General features: G+C 35.1%; 2 protein-coding genes across 3 annotated transcripts; both read left to right on the top strand.

The window, feature by feature from the left end:
- Positions 1-639: 639 nt before the first annotated feature.
- On the top strand, positions 640-10,139 carry LOC119778068 (gastrula zinc finger protein XlCGF57.1-like). 2 transcript variants are annotated; one of them, XM_038277151.1, is made up of 3 exons: positions 640-905; positions 5,472-5,842; positions 7,503-7,630. In XM_038277151.1, the coding sequence occupies exons 1-3, from the start codon at positions 734-736 to the stop codon at positions 7,521-7,523; spliced, it is 564 nt and encodes a 187-aa protein (XP_038133079.1). In that variant the 5' UTR covers positions 640-733; the 3' UTR covers positions 7,524-7,630. The 2 variants fall into 2 exon arrangements, with proteins under 2 accessions (XP_038133079.1, XP_038133078.1); XM_038277150.1 differs by lacking the exon at positions 640-905 and having other exon boundaries at positions 5,708-5,842; positions 7,503-10,139.
- Positions 10,140-11,683: 1,544 nt separating this feature from the next.
- Positions 11,684-14,845, top strand: LOC119778073 (zinc finger protein 501-like). The gene is made up of 2 exons (XM_038277157.1): positions 11,684-11,949; positions 13,663-14,845. The coding sequence occupies exons 1-2, from the start codon at positions 11,778-11,780 to the stop codon at positions 14,715-14,717; spliced, it is 1,227 nt and encodes a 408-aa protein (XP_038133085.1). The 5' UTR covers positions 11,684-11,777; the 3' UTR covers positions 14,718-14,845.
- Positions 14,846-15,282: the final 437 nt, after the last annotated feature.

The raw sequence follows: 15,282 nt of genomic DNA, 5'->3' as shown, positions 1-15,282 counted from the left end.
TTACAGTTTAGTTATAATTATTAGATATGGTTGTTTTTTTTTTATTTTTTTTTATTTTCATGAGCCTGGTAGATGCGGGCTTCCATGCTTAGCAGTGTCTTTTTTCTCTATTGCAAAGAATGAAAAAGTACAAAACAAAGAGCAATTTATACAAGCATCTCAAATCAATTGCCATCAAAACATAAGGTCAGTGACCTGGGGTCTCTTTCATAAAGCATGTTTATGGAAAACTCTTAAGTTGTCTTAACCTGAAAACAGGGAAACTCTGACTTTGCCGGTTCACAAAGACAGTTTATTCAACCTCTGTTTCAGTCATCATGTTTTAGATTTTCCTCCCAAAAAAAAAAAAAAAAGAAGAGATTATGGTGATTTTTTTCAGATTAGAAGTTCCTTTTTTTAAATCTCAACCTCAGTATAAGTCTTCTATTAGTCTAACACTTAAACTAAATATTGTAATTGTTTTAGCTATGGGTGAAAAATTGCCATAATTATTAGAAATATATCTTTGAAAATATTTGTCCGTCAAAAATCTATATAATTATTTTTACTGATTGAGTGGAGTTGATTTTAATAAGCCTTTAAATAATATACCTATTAGCGGAACAAAAGTCCGTTTACAGTTTCCTCCGTGCACATGCGGCGAAACACACGGGATCATTAGCTTTCCTGTTAGAAAGTATTTCCAATACGGTTTTGTTTTCTAGGATTATAAATGTGATTTTTCGGAGTAAACATGTTATCTGATCAGCTCCAGAGAGAGATCAGCAACGAGCAGTTAACTCCTGCCGAAGAAAAATGCACTGAGGTTAAAGAAATGATGGTCAAGTCCGAAAAGGAGGTGAATGGTCAATGCAGACTGATGGTGGATTTTAGCCCGACTCCTCCGATCATCTTAGACCAAAAAGGTATGAAACACCCTCAGTCCTGAAGGTTTAGCGAATAAAAAGTTTAAGGAAAGTTAAGTGCGATGCAGAATTCGGGGTCTGACTTAAAGATATTGTGGAGGATTTTCGTCGTTTTTTTTCCTTTCTTTTTCTAAAGAGCCTTCTTTTTAAAGGCGCGTGCACGAGTCAATTTCTCCTCATGCACGTTCTGTTTAAAAATTTCCTTAAATCTCTCAAAATATTAGCATATTGTGATAAAGTTCATTGTTTTTTCATAATGTAATGATACAACTTGAACATTCATTTACCTCAGATTCATTGCACACTAACTGAATAATTTCAGGTCTTTTATTGTTTTAATAATAATGAATTTGGCATACAGCTCATGAAAACCCCAAATTCATATCTCACAAAATTAGCACATCATGAAAAAGGTCTCTAAACGAGCTCAGAATGAACCTAATCATCTGAATCAACAAATTAACTCTAAACACCTGTAAGAGATTCCTGAGGACTTTAAAACTCCCAGCCTAATCAAAACCCTAATCATGGGTAAGACTGCTGTCCAGAAGGTCATCATTGACACCCTTAAGCAAGAGATTATGATGCAGAAAGATATTTCTGAACAAATAGGCTGTTCCCAGAGTGCTGTATCAAGGCACCTCAGTGGGAAGTTTGTGGGAAGGAAAAAGTGTGGCAGAAAACGCTGCGCAACGAGAAGAGGTGACCGGACCCTGAGGAAGATTGTGGAGAATGGCCGATTCCAGATCTTGGTTTACCTGCGGAAGCAGTGGACTGAGTCTAGAGTAGAAACATCCACAGCCACCGTGCACAGGGGTTTGCAGGAAATGAGCTACAGGTGCTGCATTCTCCAGGTCAAACCACTTTTGAACCAGAAACAGTGGCAGAAAGGCCTAACCTGGGCTACAGAGAAGCAGCACTGGACTGTTGCTCAGTTTTGCATGTCATTTGGAAATCAAGATGCCAGAGTCTGGAGGAAGACTGGGGAGAAGAAAATGCCAGAAGTCCAGTGTCAAGTACCCACAGTCAGTGTTGGTCTGGTAGCCATGTCAGCTGTTGGTGTTGGTCCACTGTGGTTTATCAAGGGCAGGGTCAATGCAGCTATCAGGAGATTGTGGAGCACTTCATGCTTCCATCTGCTGAAACGTTTTATGGGTGGCCTTCTCCGCCTTATGGTATGTCACCTAGCAACCTTGACAGTTGACACACAAAGCAGGAAAGATTGAATACAAAACTTTTCAAAACAGTTTCTTTTTCATTTCTTTTTCTTTTTTTTATTGTAAAGTTAACAAAGGCTACACTCATGAGAACACAGGGTGGAATAAAAGTGGCAACCACTGGAGCATGAACAAATAAAAGCAAATGTAATGATATAAAGCTTAGACAACCTGCTGCTTTCATTTTGCACATCTCTGATGTTGCTGCAGGTGCACAGTTTTTATATTGTTAAAACACTTTACAGTACAGTGTTTCACTGTTTATCTTTTAACTCTTCACTATTATGTTATTCTTATTCATTTTTCAAGGTCCACATTTGTGTGACCATTATTTTCAATTTTTTTTTTTTGCTACTGTAAACACCAGAATTTCCCCAATGTGGGACAAAAAGGAGATTTTCTATTCTGTTGTATTCTATAAAAGGGGTAGAAAGATATAACTAAATCTAAACAATGTATGTATGAAAAAAATATGTCTTATATTCAACAAGAAAAAACACTTAGTTAAGCAAATTGTGCAAAATAGCAATTAAAAAATAAAAATCCTATTAGATTTATTGTCCCCACGCAGCAGATATAATTTGTCCTAAAATTACAGCCAAACCCATTTACACAGTAACATATAAAAACCTTTAGATAAATCAAACATTACCGCCTCATATCTGACTCAATAACAATTAAAACAACTATTTCCATTAATTTCAGACAAAACTATTCACATACTTGTATTATGTTAAACTGAACTTCCAATATTCACCACTGTTCAGCCCAAGTATTGTTTCCTCTGATCTCGGAGCAGCCAGCTTGCTTGGTCTTGCAATGAATCCTGGTAAAATCAAGGATAGAAAGGATACACTGGACCCATTCTTCAAATCGGGCAAAAAGAAGCATGCATTTGTAGGCCGCACAAATGCATGCTTGGTCTTGGGCCAATAAAAAAAAAATGCGAGTACAGACTTGTGTCCTCACCAAGTATTTTCTTGAGAAAAACACACACTATAATGCAATAATGCAACCGCTTTTGGCGTTTACTTAATATTTTGTTACTTTAACACAATTGTTTAATGTCCTACCCTACTAACATGAAACAATTACTAATGGCTTAAACTAAATACGATTAAGTAAATAGAAAAAATAGTTGCATTACTTTGGACTTGGGGAGAACAGGACACGCATCATAAATATGGGTCAATTGGAAGAGAAGCGTACTTGTGATGTCACCACACACTCAGCTCGTCTAGAGCCGCATTTCACCTCCTGTTATTAATAGTCTCTAGATAATAAAAAACTCTTTCTTTATTCATTTAGTGGGGGAATAATAATTAACAGTCAGATAAACACACTTTGTCCGTTCTCTGTCTTCTTGGAACAGTACTAGGGCTTAAGCCGATGGCGTTTTACGAGTACATGAGCACATGAGAACATACAAGTGCACATATTGAGAAACAGCCTTGGAATCCGACCAGACCTCACGCCACGCTATGACGTAAACGGCCTTCGGATCTGGCTTTCGGAGGACACATCCTATAAATTCGAACGCAGCCATTATATACGTGTACCCCTTATTGGACGCTGGCCGACGTGCCAAGAAGGCAGCCATCTTGGATAGAACTACAGTTCTGTCACAAAGAATAGGATATGCCTTAGATCTCATTTTAATAACATGAGAGACCCGTTAAAAGACCAAAACAAACTGCCGTTGTGGACGGCAACGTTCGAAGGACTAGCGGTGGATGTGGAACAATTCTCATTGATTAACATTACAGGTGAGTGTTATGCAAGACGTACATGAGTGGGGCAGAAGTTATACCTATTGCAGAGGTTATGCCCTAACTCAAGACAGAATCTTGTTCTTTGTATGTGTGGATCTTGTGCTGTGCATGTGTGTATTTTTTTGTGCTTGTATGAATCATTCTGTGAGTGTGTGGATCTTGTACTGTGTGTGTGTGGATTTGTCAAAATTTAGACCAATCTAGCTTCATAGATAAATGTCATGGTTAGACATAATTACAGGAACTAAAATGAATGTTAGTCAATGGAAAATGTTGATTAAGATGGAAATACAAACTGGGAAAATATCTTGGTCTCGATGGTGAAATATTGGTATGTGAATGTGCAGAATGGCAACTCAGGTAGAAAAGGAAGAGAAAGATTTAGCAGCAGTTTTGAATGGGAAAGACAGAGATGGAGGAGAAGAAAAAAGGAGGAAAAGAGGTGGTTTGACAGTCACAGACACATATTTATTCAGATTAAAATCTATTGAAACTAACCGGATGAGATATATGCAAATGTGTATATATATTTTGCAATGAAATATTAATATGATAAAGAAAGTTTTATATTAATATTATAAGATTATGTTTTACAAATATTTATATATTTATGTAAAATATATTTATATATTATAATTATTCAGTATTTTTAAGGATAGCTCTTTGATAATGAATATTATGATCTATAGAGGAGATGTAATTTAGGAAACGTCTGTCTGTGTGTGTATATCTATATATATATGTAGATATATATATATATATATATCTATATATATAGATATATATAAATAATTATTAAAAAAACATAGTTTGAAGAAGAGTTTTGACAAAATTAAAAGGAAAAAAAGCCTTCAGTTGGACACAGCATAAATTTACCACTCACTACATTTTGACAAAAAGTCTTAACAGTGACAAAAAATAAATGCAAATTAACATAAAATTAATAAAAAAAAACCAACAAAATAATAACTTTCGTTTGTAAATCACATTACATCAAATGTTCCTCGATATGAAAATACTCATTAACAAAGAGCAATCCTTTAAAATACTGAATAATCATATACAAAATAAATATATAATATTTGTAAAACATAATGGTATGTTATGGTATATGTTAATATAAAACTTTATGTTCATCATATTGATATCAATTTGTACTAAATGTAACCCTGCATATATCTCATCCAGTTTGAGTTTAGTTTAAATAGATTTTAATCTTAAATATGTGAAATCTAACTGAAGGGTAATTCTGAAATTTGCTTTGGTCTTTTAAGGGGTTGTGACATGTAGGAGATTAGTGTAAAATCTGAGTCGTCTTTCATGTGATTAAAATAAGATCTAAGGCAGCTCCTATTCATTCTGACAGCAGCTGAATTAACTGTGATCCGATCCAAGATGGCCGCCTTTCTGTAGCTTTGGCTAAGAGATAAGTTGGTAAATATTAAGAATAATATAAGCAAATAAGGAGCAAGAGAGAGATGTGTCTGAGAGAGATGCAGAAGCAGAGGAATGTAATCATTGTGAAGGATATGTTCTTTAGCTAAAATAAAATCTATTTCTTTGTCTTTTTTGTCCAGAACTGCCACAATATTATGTGTTTGAAGAGGAAAAGGATTCCACTGAGCTCCACCAGCAGGAGGAGAAATCCACCATAGTTAAAGAGGAACCAGAACCTCTGGAGATAAAACAAGAGCAAGAAGAACTAGACCATCTACAGATCAAGGAGGAAGAGGAGCAACTCTACATCAGTCAAGATGAAGAGAAGTCTGTGTTGAAAGAAGAGACTGATAGCACTTTGGTCATTTCTAATGTGAAAAGTTATTATTATGAAGCAGACCTAAACAGGAGCCAGCTCATCTGTCAGCAATCCCCTGATGTTGAGAACCAGGATCAGGAAGGTGGCAACTCTAAAGACCAAGAAAAAATCAGACATGAAGAAAAGAAAAAAGGTGAGAGATACCAGAAAACCTGGGAAAAAAAGAAATAATTTTTATGAAATGTTTGAGATCTTTTCCAAAAGCAATCACGCATGAATACACACATGAGAACTCACTCATATAAGGGACCTTTTCCATGTACAACCTGTGGTAAGAATTACAGTGAAATAATTTGTTTAATTGATCATATGAAAGTGCACACATGTAAGAAACCTTTCAAATGTGACAAATGTGAACAACTCGTCATTAGTAAAAGCAATTTTTTATGTCATATAAGCACTCACACTGGCGAAAGGCCTTTTCACACTGAAAGATGTGGCTTGGCTTCTCACATCAAAATGAACAGGAAAGGGAAAAAAGACGAGCATGAAATTCAAGCTTTTGCAAAATATGCATGTTGCGAGTTTTTTTCGCTTTGCCAGGCGTAAAGTGTAAGAGGACTTTGATCGAATTGTGTTTGCTGCATCGATCATTAGTAGTGTTGAATTTAATATCTAAAACTTTTTTCCTGATTCAGTAAACTGGCAGTGACAACAATGCCTAATGATGCATTAATTGCACAGCACAACTAATCGATAATGAAATTCATTGTCAACACTTTTGAAACCTTTTTTTTTTTTTTAAATCAATTTTGATTTGTTGTTGCAGATCCGGCGGGTAAAACTGGGCCGACATTAAACCAATGATACTTATTTCCATCTAGTAGCTGATAAAAACACAATGCTTCTGTCTAAAGTTTATGAAACGCTTTGTTTAACAATAAATGGGTAAGATGTTATCATACCTGTTGTTTTTTGTTTAGTAATATAACTCAATCAAACCTTTTCTAAAATTCCACACTACAAACTAAGTATTAAAAATATCTATGATTCTTGTAGCTATCATACCAGGTCAATATTGGTATCCGTAAGTTCTCAAAGGTGCAATACCAGTATCGTACCAGATATGAAATAGTTGAATTGGTGATACCTTAATGAGAGTGATACTGTTGCAGCACAGGATTGCAGGTATTTAACCGAAGTACACAAGTAATGTTGGCCCCGTGTTAATTTTTTTTTTTTTTGAGGGTGTGCAAAGGCAGGGATGCTTAAATCTATTCCTTAAGAGCCACCATCCCATGACTTTTAGATGTATCTCTTCTCTGACACACCTGAATCTAAAGGCTCAATCCCCTCATTTGGCTCAGCAGCAGCATGATAACAAGCCACTCATTTATTCAGGTGTGTTAAAACTGAGCTGTTAAAAAAAGTTACAAGATAGTAGCTTTTGAGGACTATACTTGAGCAATCCTGTCCAAAGGGTGCGGATGTGGAAAAAAAATGGGGGAAAAAGCGCTGAATGTCGGAAAAACTGAACAATATACCAGTCTTATGTTTACGTTTGATCACCATGTTTATATTTTACCAATGCTGCACTTTAGAAATGGAAACGTCTTCAGAGCTGTACTGAACGAAATTTCCTTTTGTATACACTAAGTGTATACAAAATGACAATAAAGTTTGTCTAAGTCTAATGTATAGATCGTATAATATTGGTTATCAGCCATAACATCAATAGTAATGTTAGATATCGAAAGCAGCTTAGCTTTTCATATTAGGGCATTCCTACATTAATCTAAAGGGTCCATTCTTGTACTTAAACTTTTAAGCCCTTGTTTTGTGTTTTTTCTCCAGATCACCCTGCGAAATGTAAAGAGGAGGGGTTTTTAACTGAGATCAGTGACCAGGAGGGGGAGTCCACCTTAGTTCAAGAGGAACCAAATCCTCTGCAGATAAAACTGGAAAAAGATGAAAGAGAACATCAACAACTCTGCATCAGTAACAATGAAGAGTACCTTGTTCTGAAACGGGAGACCGATGAAATTCTTGTAATCCCTTCTAATGTGCTACAAAACCCCACTGAAACTGAATCGAACAGTAACAGAGTAATTTCTCTGGCCTCCCTTAAAGTCGAAAACCAAGATCAGGAAGGAAGCAGTTCCAAGGATCTCAGCAAAACTACAGATGAAGAGCAGAAACCAGATGAGAGATGCCTTAAAACCAGCGAACAGAAAGACATTGCTGACAGCATAAAAGGAGAAACACAACTGAAAACTCCCACAGACCAAAATATACAAACTGGTCAAATTTGTGATAAAATTACATCTCAAAACAGTCACTCAAAGACACACTTGATTACTGTTGCAGCTGAAAAGCCTTTCTTATGTACAACCTGTGGAAAGAGTTATAGTAGAGAGTCTTTTTTAAAGCGTCATGTTAAAATTCACTCTGATGAGAAGCCTTTCACGTGTACGACCTGTGGAAAAGGTTACCGTGCAAGAAGTAGTTTGGCTTATCACATGAAAACTCACACAGGTGAGAAGCGTTTCTCATGCATGACATGTGGAAACAGCTTCATTAATAAAGCTGATTTGAAATGTCACATGAGAACTCACACAGGTGAGAGACCTTTCTCATGTATTTTTTGTGGAAAACGTTTCAGTCGTAAAACCACTTTAGTAATTCACATGAGATCTCACACAGGTGAGAAGCCTTTCTCATGTACAAAATGCGGAAAGAGATACAGTGAAAGAAGTACTTTAAGTTATCACATGAGAACTCACACGGGCGAGAGGCCCTACTCGTGTTTTAAGTGTGCAAAAAGTTTTGGCCATAAAAAAGTTTTGAGACGTCACATGAGAACTCACACAGGTGAGAGGCCTTACACGTGTGTTATCTGTGAAAAACGTTTTAGTGATAAAAGCTTTTTAACTAGTCACACAAGAATTCACACAGGTGAGGAGCCATACACATGTGAACTGTGTGGAAAGAGATACAGTGAGAGAAAAGTTTTAGCTCATCACATGCAAACTCACACTGGGGAGAAATCTTTCACATGTTTTAAGTGTGCAAAACGTTTTGGTAATAAACATGTTCTGAGACGTCACATGAGAACTCACACAGGTGAGAAGCCTTTCTCATGCATTACCTGTGCAAAAAGATTCAGTCAAAAAAGCGTTTTAACTCGTCACATGAGAATTCACACAGGTGAGAAGCCATACTCATGTAAAACCTGTGGAAAGGGGTTTGTTAACAGAAGTGATTTAAATTATCACCTGACAACTCACCCTGGCGAGAAAACTCACACTGGCGGGAGGCTTTTTTCCTGTGTGATCTGTGAAAAAGCTTTCTTTAAAAGACATTTATTAACGCGTCATATGCGAACTCACACAGGAGAGAAGCCATTCTCATGTGAAACCTGTGGGAAAAAATTCTGTCAAAAGGGTAATTTAATAACTCACATGAGAACACATACAGGTGAGAGGCCTTACCAATGTAAACTCTGTGAAAAACGGTTCGGCAGTGGAGCCAGTTTAGCTGCTCATATGAAAACCCACAGGGGTGAAAAACTTTAGTCATGTACAACCCGTGAAAAAAGAATTACAAGAGGAAGCGGCTTATCTTATCACATGAAAACTCATACATATGAAAATCCCATTTGTCAAGTATGACTTATAGTATGATATACTGATAGTATAATATCGTTTAACTTTAAGTAGTCTAGGGCGTGCAGGTGGAGCAGTAGTTAGTGTGCATGACCCATGCACGGAAGCCTTTGAAAAACGTGTTAATCCGGTAAATACTAAATCCAATACTGCTAACAATTGGAATTTGGCTCCCTTCCTCTTGACAAAAAAAGGTGGGTCTAACACCTATCTGGAAAGCTGCATGGCATGTATCCTCCCACTGCTGTGTTTCTGGTTACACCATGAGTGTAACCAGAGTTGGGTTAGTGTTGATGCTGTCACCTGTGCAACAAAAATAAGGAGCGTAAAAAATGTAGATCAACATGCAAGGAAGCCAGGGCGTAGTAATTGTGCTTTATTGATTAACTTTCTTATCCCTTTGACTTGGGTCGCTTGCCGAGTTTATTTGAAATATTCTTTAATAAGTGTCTTAAGTACAATGTTTTTTTTTTACATGTAAGATTCATTAATAGTGTGTCTTAATGTGTCTTCTTACCTCTTAAACATATTTTGATGTGTAATTGTAGTCTATAAAAGTCCAGAAAAGTTTAATTTGGTCTCTATTGTTTATCCTAATATGTTATTGGGATTGTAACTTTCCATCCATTCTATTTACTCTGTATTTAATTTACTGTTTAATAAGAGTGTTTGCTGTGGAACTGATAAATAAGATCATGAATTAATGGCTTAAAACCTATAGACTCTGGCATTTTTTGTTTTCACAGAATGTATGTATATTATGTTGAAAGATGCTGAAAAAAAAAGCTGATCAATATAAATATTTGAGTTGTTACTCAATCTCACATCATTGTATCTTTTGGTCTGGTTACATTTATTTATTTTATTTGAAATACAAACTGTACATACAAGTACATACAAAGGTACAGAAATTCCTCTTTGTTTGCAATAAGCACTTCAGGGGACGAGTGCTTCAGCAGCCTTGACCAGTATGAACTATTAGCTGAAAGACTTTGTCTTTCTTAGGGTTCAGTTCTTTCTGACGCAGCAAAGCAATAAGCTGCAGAAAACACCAAAATGACAAGCTTTATCATAGATGCGTTGAGGTAACTTACTAGCTGGTCTATAAAAGATGTGTTCAGAATCAAGAATCTGTTTCACTATGGACCCAAAATTATTTTCTTCGTTATTCTGCTGAGAACGATCTTTTAAATTGACAAAACGTAAAAAAAAACTTTGAAGAGGAATGAGCATACTTAACTCTTTTGGAAGTCTGTGTTCGGTCATATTGTGTTTGTTTTTTAAGGTCATTTGTGTTAAAGTATTGTAAGTAACATGAATTCCAGGATTACAGTTTATGTTACTACTCTGGGTTTCATTTAGCTTAGAAAGGTAAAACACACTGACATTTCAGATTATATTATTTTGACTGTTGTTGACATGAAACAAACAAGTTTCTGCAGCGCTAGATTATGCTATCAAACTACAAATATGGCCAAAAAAGGGTCTGAAGGGTCTCGTATACATATATGTATGCATGCATATATATATGTATATATACATATATATATGCATATATATATGTGTATATATATATATATATATGTATATGTATAAAAATCTATATGTATATATAAATATATATATATGTATATGTGAGTCATATGTTTGACTTGGAGCTGAATGAGTTTTGTTAATGAATTCACATTTTGAACGGAATGTGTGGTAAATTTATTCCATGCATGTGCAGTGCAGAATTGTCTATTTGACCATGATTTCAGCTCCATTCACTCTTTCATTTGTGTTTCTAACACACAGCTAGTAGAACATGTGTTCATAAACAACATATGACAGTCCAAATAACATCTGATCAAATAAGATATTTACCATCCTTACTGGGGTGGGCAATAACCATCTTAGAGTGTTACAACAAGACATACAGCACTTGCTTTTTTATCTCTACATTTAATTTTGATATAAGCAGGGTAGAATATCGCACGGTATCATGGTATTGTAATATCATTATAATATTGTATCATCACCCAAGTATCACAATGAATATCATATCACTACACCTATGCCAATACTCACCCCCATTTTTAAATACATTTTGAAAATATAAACCTCAGTATAAATTTTCTGTTAGTCTGACACTCTCATCTTAAATATTGTGTTTCTTTTAGCCATTGGTGGAAAATTTGCAATAATTATCAGAAATATGTTTGAAAATTTGTGCATATTCAGTAATTCAGTTGAGTTACTTTTAATAACCTTCAAATAATATGCCTATTAGAATGTATTTGATACTATGAGGAAGTGTAATAAAGTAGAGAATAGAAAATTCCAAGCGGAACAAAAGTTAGTTTACAGTTTCTTCCGTGCACATGCAGCGAAACACACGGGATCATTAGCTTTCCTGTTAGAAAGTAGTTCCAAGAAGGTTCTGGTTTCTAGGATTATATATGTGATCGTTCGGAGTAAACATGTTATCTGATCAGCTCCAGATAGAGATCAGCAACGAGCAGTTAGCTCCTGCCGAAGAAAAATGTACTGAGGTTAAAGAAATGATCGTCAAGTCCGAAAAGGAGGTGAATGGTCAATGCAGACTGATGGTGGATTTTAGCCCGACTCCTTCGATCATCTTCGACCAAAAAGGTATGAAACACCCTCAGTCCTGAAGGCTTAGTGAATAGAAAGGTTAAGTAAAGTTAGGTGCGATGCAGAACTCGGGGTCTGATTTAAAAGGCTGTTAAATCAAACATTGTCTTTAAAGAAACATGTAAGTTTTAACTAAAAATGTGTTAAAAAGAGCAGCCTTTTTATTAAACTTTTTCTGACTAGAATATTGTTTGAAGAGCAGACTGACACATCAGTACTTCAGCTCCGGTGCCTCTATAAGCTTGTTGCCTATTTTCGGGCCTTTCTTAATCGGTTACAACCACTGATATCTATATATTCACCGGATATCCGATAGGAAAAAACTGATGTCACCTGCCGCCATCTTGGTACTCCCCACTCTTAGGGAATCGTGCCATAAACATGCCGATGTGTAGCATTTGGCTGCAAAAACAAGCAGTTTCCTGCTGTGGGATTACTTTTCACAGGTTATTATATATATATATATATATATATATATATATATATATATATATATATATATATATGGCATTTACAGACATGCACTTGTAATTCAGTCTTGATGTAAAATCTTTCAATTATATTATAATATCTAATTACCATGGCAATTTAATCGATACATGTATATTACATGTACTTTATCATTTTAGCACAACTATCATCAGATGGGGTGTGTTAGTGTGTATATGTGTAATATCTAAGTAGTACAGTATTATTATGCTCCCTTAACACACCAATTTTGTTGTGATGGATTTGTATAATATGTTATATTACATGATTTATAGACCTAATGGACTTCATACTGAATATGCAATGGGATGTGCCTATCCATTACCATGAATTACAGTAATCCTGATGCCACGAACCAAGAAGTGTGTGTCAAAGTGATAAATTTATTTTTATTTTAAAAGTAAGCCACCCTGAAAATGATAAAATTGTGGTTGTCCGGTGCTGTAGCGCAAGTATTGTTAACATTCTTACTGGTTTAACTAAAAAAAAATAAAAAAATATATATTGCTGTGAAGTCATGTATATATATATATATATATATATATATATATATATATATATATATATATATATATATATATATATATATATATATATATATATATATATATTTATTTATGTAGTACCAACGGCCAAGCCAATAATTACATAGACCCTATGTCATCGAGTAAGGGCCGTGCTGAGATAGCAGTAAGGGCAGACAGATCAAACCAAGCTGCCAATATATACACAGACAATTATACATTAAATGAGGCCAACCCTACTTTATGACCCCATACTCTCTGAATCTGGTGAACTTTTAACAGATTTCCAGATCAGTTGGCTTACTGAAAACGAGAATGTTTCACGGGTTACATTGGACCAACTAATTGATCTTATTTTCTTATTTTAAGCATAATTTTTATTTTGTATTGACAGTTAGGAAACTTCCAGAGTTTCCTCTCAGGATGGCTGATTTTTATTCCGACTATGGGTGAGGAAATAAAAGGAGACTAAAAACTAGGTCCTGTTGAATTCCCTCTCATAAGTAGGATTTTATGACAGATTATCCTCGTGTATGGATAGATGCTAATGGATAACAGGGATTTAAGCAGAGAAAAGTAAACACTCTGATTTACAAAAGGTGTGAATGAATGTGTATATATATGTAATTCTGTAATCATGGTGAAGGATGTGTTCTTTAGCTACAATAAAATCTATTTTTTTGTCTTTTTTGTCCAGAACTGCCACAATATTATGTGTTTAAAGAGGAAAAGGATGCCACTGAGCTCAGCCTCCAGGAGGAGAAATCCACCATAGTTAAACAGGAACCAGAACCTCTGGAGATAAAACAAGAGCAAGAAGAACTAGACCATCTACAGATCAAGGAGGAAGAGGAGCAACTCTGCATCAGTCAGGATGAAGAGAAGTTTGTGTTGAAAGAAGAGACTGATAGCACTTTGGTCATTTCTAATGTGAAAAGTTATTATGAAACAGAACCAAACAGGAGCCAGCTCATCTGTCAGGATTCCCCTGATGTTGAGAACCAGGATCAGGAACATGGCAACTCTGAAGACCAAGAAAAAATCAGACATGAAGAGAAGAAAAAAGAGAAGAGATGCAAGAAAACCAGACAGCAGAAAGGCACTGCTGACAGTTTGGAGGAAAAAACACACAACAAAGCTAACCCAGACAAAAAGAAATATTTTTATGAAATGTTTGATGAGATATTTTCCAAAAGCAATCACCTGAATACCAACATGAGAACTCACTCATATGAGGGACCTTTTCCATGTACAACCTGTGGTAAGAATTACAGTGAAAGAATTAGTTTAATCGATCATATGAGAGTGCACACATGTAAGAAACCTTTCAAATGTGACAAATGTGAAAAACGCTTCATTAGTAAAAGCAATTTATCACGTCATATAAGAACTCACACAGGCGAGAGGCCTCTTTTTTCTTGTACAATGTGTGGAAAGGCATACACTGAAAGAAGTGGCTTGGCTTATCACATCAAAATGCACACAGTTGGAAAACCTTTCAAATGTGATTATTGTAACAAGAATTTTAGTCGTAAAAGCAATTTAGCACGTCATATAAGAACTCACACAGGCGAGAGACCTTTTTCATGTACAATGTGTGAAAAAGCATACACTGAGAGAAGTGGTTTAACTTATCACATGATAACTCACAAAGGTGAGAAGCCTTTCACGTGTGCTACTTGTGAAAAAAGGTTCAGTCATAAAAGACTTTTAGAAGTTCACATGAGAACTCACACAGGTGAGAAGCCTTAGGTTGCATTACCTGTAGAAAAGGTTTCTGTTGTAAAAGCCTATTTATTGATCGTATGAGAAGTCACATGAGAAAAGCATTTTTCATGTATGTCCTGTGATAGAAGTTTTATAAAAAGATTTTTCTTGAACGTTTTTGTGTTTCTTGTGGGTTTTTTTAATTTCAGTTTTACTCGCTAAACTTTATTACCTTTCTTAGTAGCATCTCAAGTTGATGATCTTCTGAAGATTACATTAAAAGATGAACCATATTTTAAAGGTTTAATTTTCACATTTAAAAGGGATTATATTTTGAAGGGATATACATTCATTTGTCTTAATTAAAATGAGCATTGATATTTTTCATTTATAAAGTACCTTAAGAAAACTACACATTGAAATAATTACAGATTTAGACAAAAGTGGCTCTTAGTTTATGTTTTGTTGTACTATAGTTTGTTTTATGTTCAAACAATTGATTTTATTGCTTAGTGAATACATGTTAGAGATTGATTTTCTGGTAGGTTATAAAGGAATTGACCATTTGTGATGAATAAAGTTTTCCAAATTTGAATAGAACTATCACACA

This window comes from Cyprinodon tularosa, unplaced genomic scaffold (genome assembly GCF_016077235.1).
Source record: "Cyprinodon tularosa strain WSP-4 unplaced genomic scaffold, ASM1607723v1 ctg13, whole genome shotgun sequence".
In the NCBI taxonomy this organism is placed as follows: Eukaryota; Metazoa; Chordata; class Actinopteri; order Cyprinodontiformes; family Cyprinodontidae; genus Cyprinodon; species Cyprinodon tularosa.
This window is presented reverse-complemented; position numbering and strand designations above follow the sequence as displayed.

Excerpts from the sequence above, each read along its gene's own strand:
- LOC119778068 (XM_038277150.1), top strand. The coding sequence starts at position 5,769 with ATGTTGAGAACCAGGATCAGGAAGGTGGCAACTCTAAAGACCAAGAAA. Across the intron at positions 5,843-7,502 it reads GACATGAAGAAAAGAAAAAA|AGATCACCCTGCGAAATGTA; the intron begins GGTGAGAGATAC and ends TGTTTTTTCTCC.
- LOC119778073 (XM_038277157.1), top strand. The coding sequence starts at position 11,778 with ATGTTATCTGATCAGCTCCAGATAGAGATCAGCAACGAGCAGTTAGCT. Across the intron at positions 11,950-13,662 it reads GATCATCTTCGACCAAAAAG|AACTGCCACAATATTATGTG; the intron begins GTATGAAACACC and ends TTTTTTGTCCAG.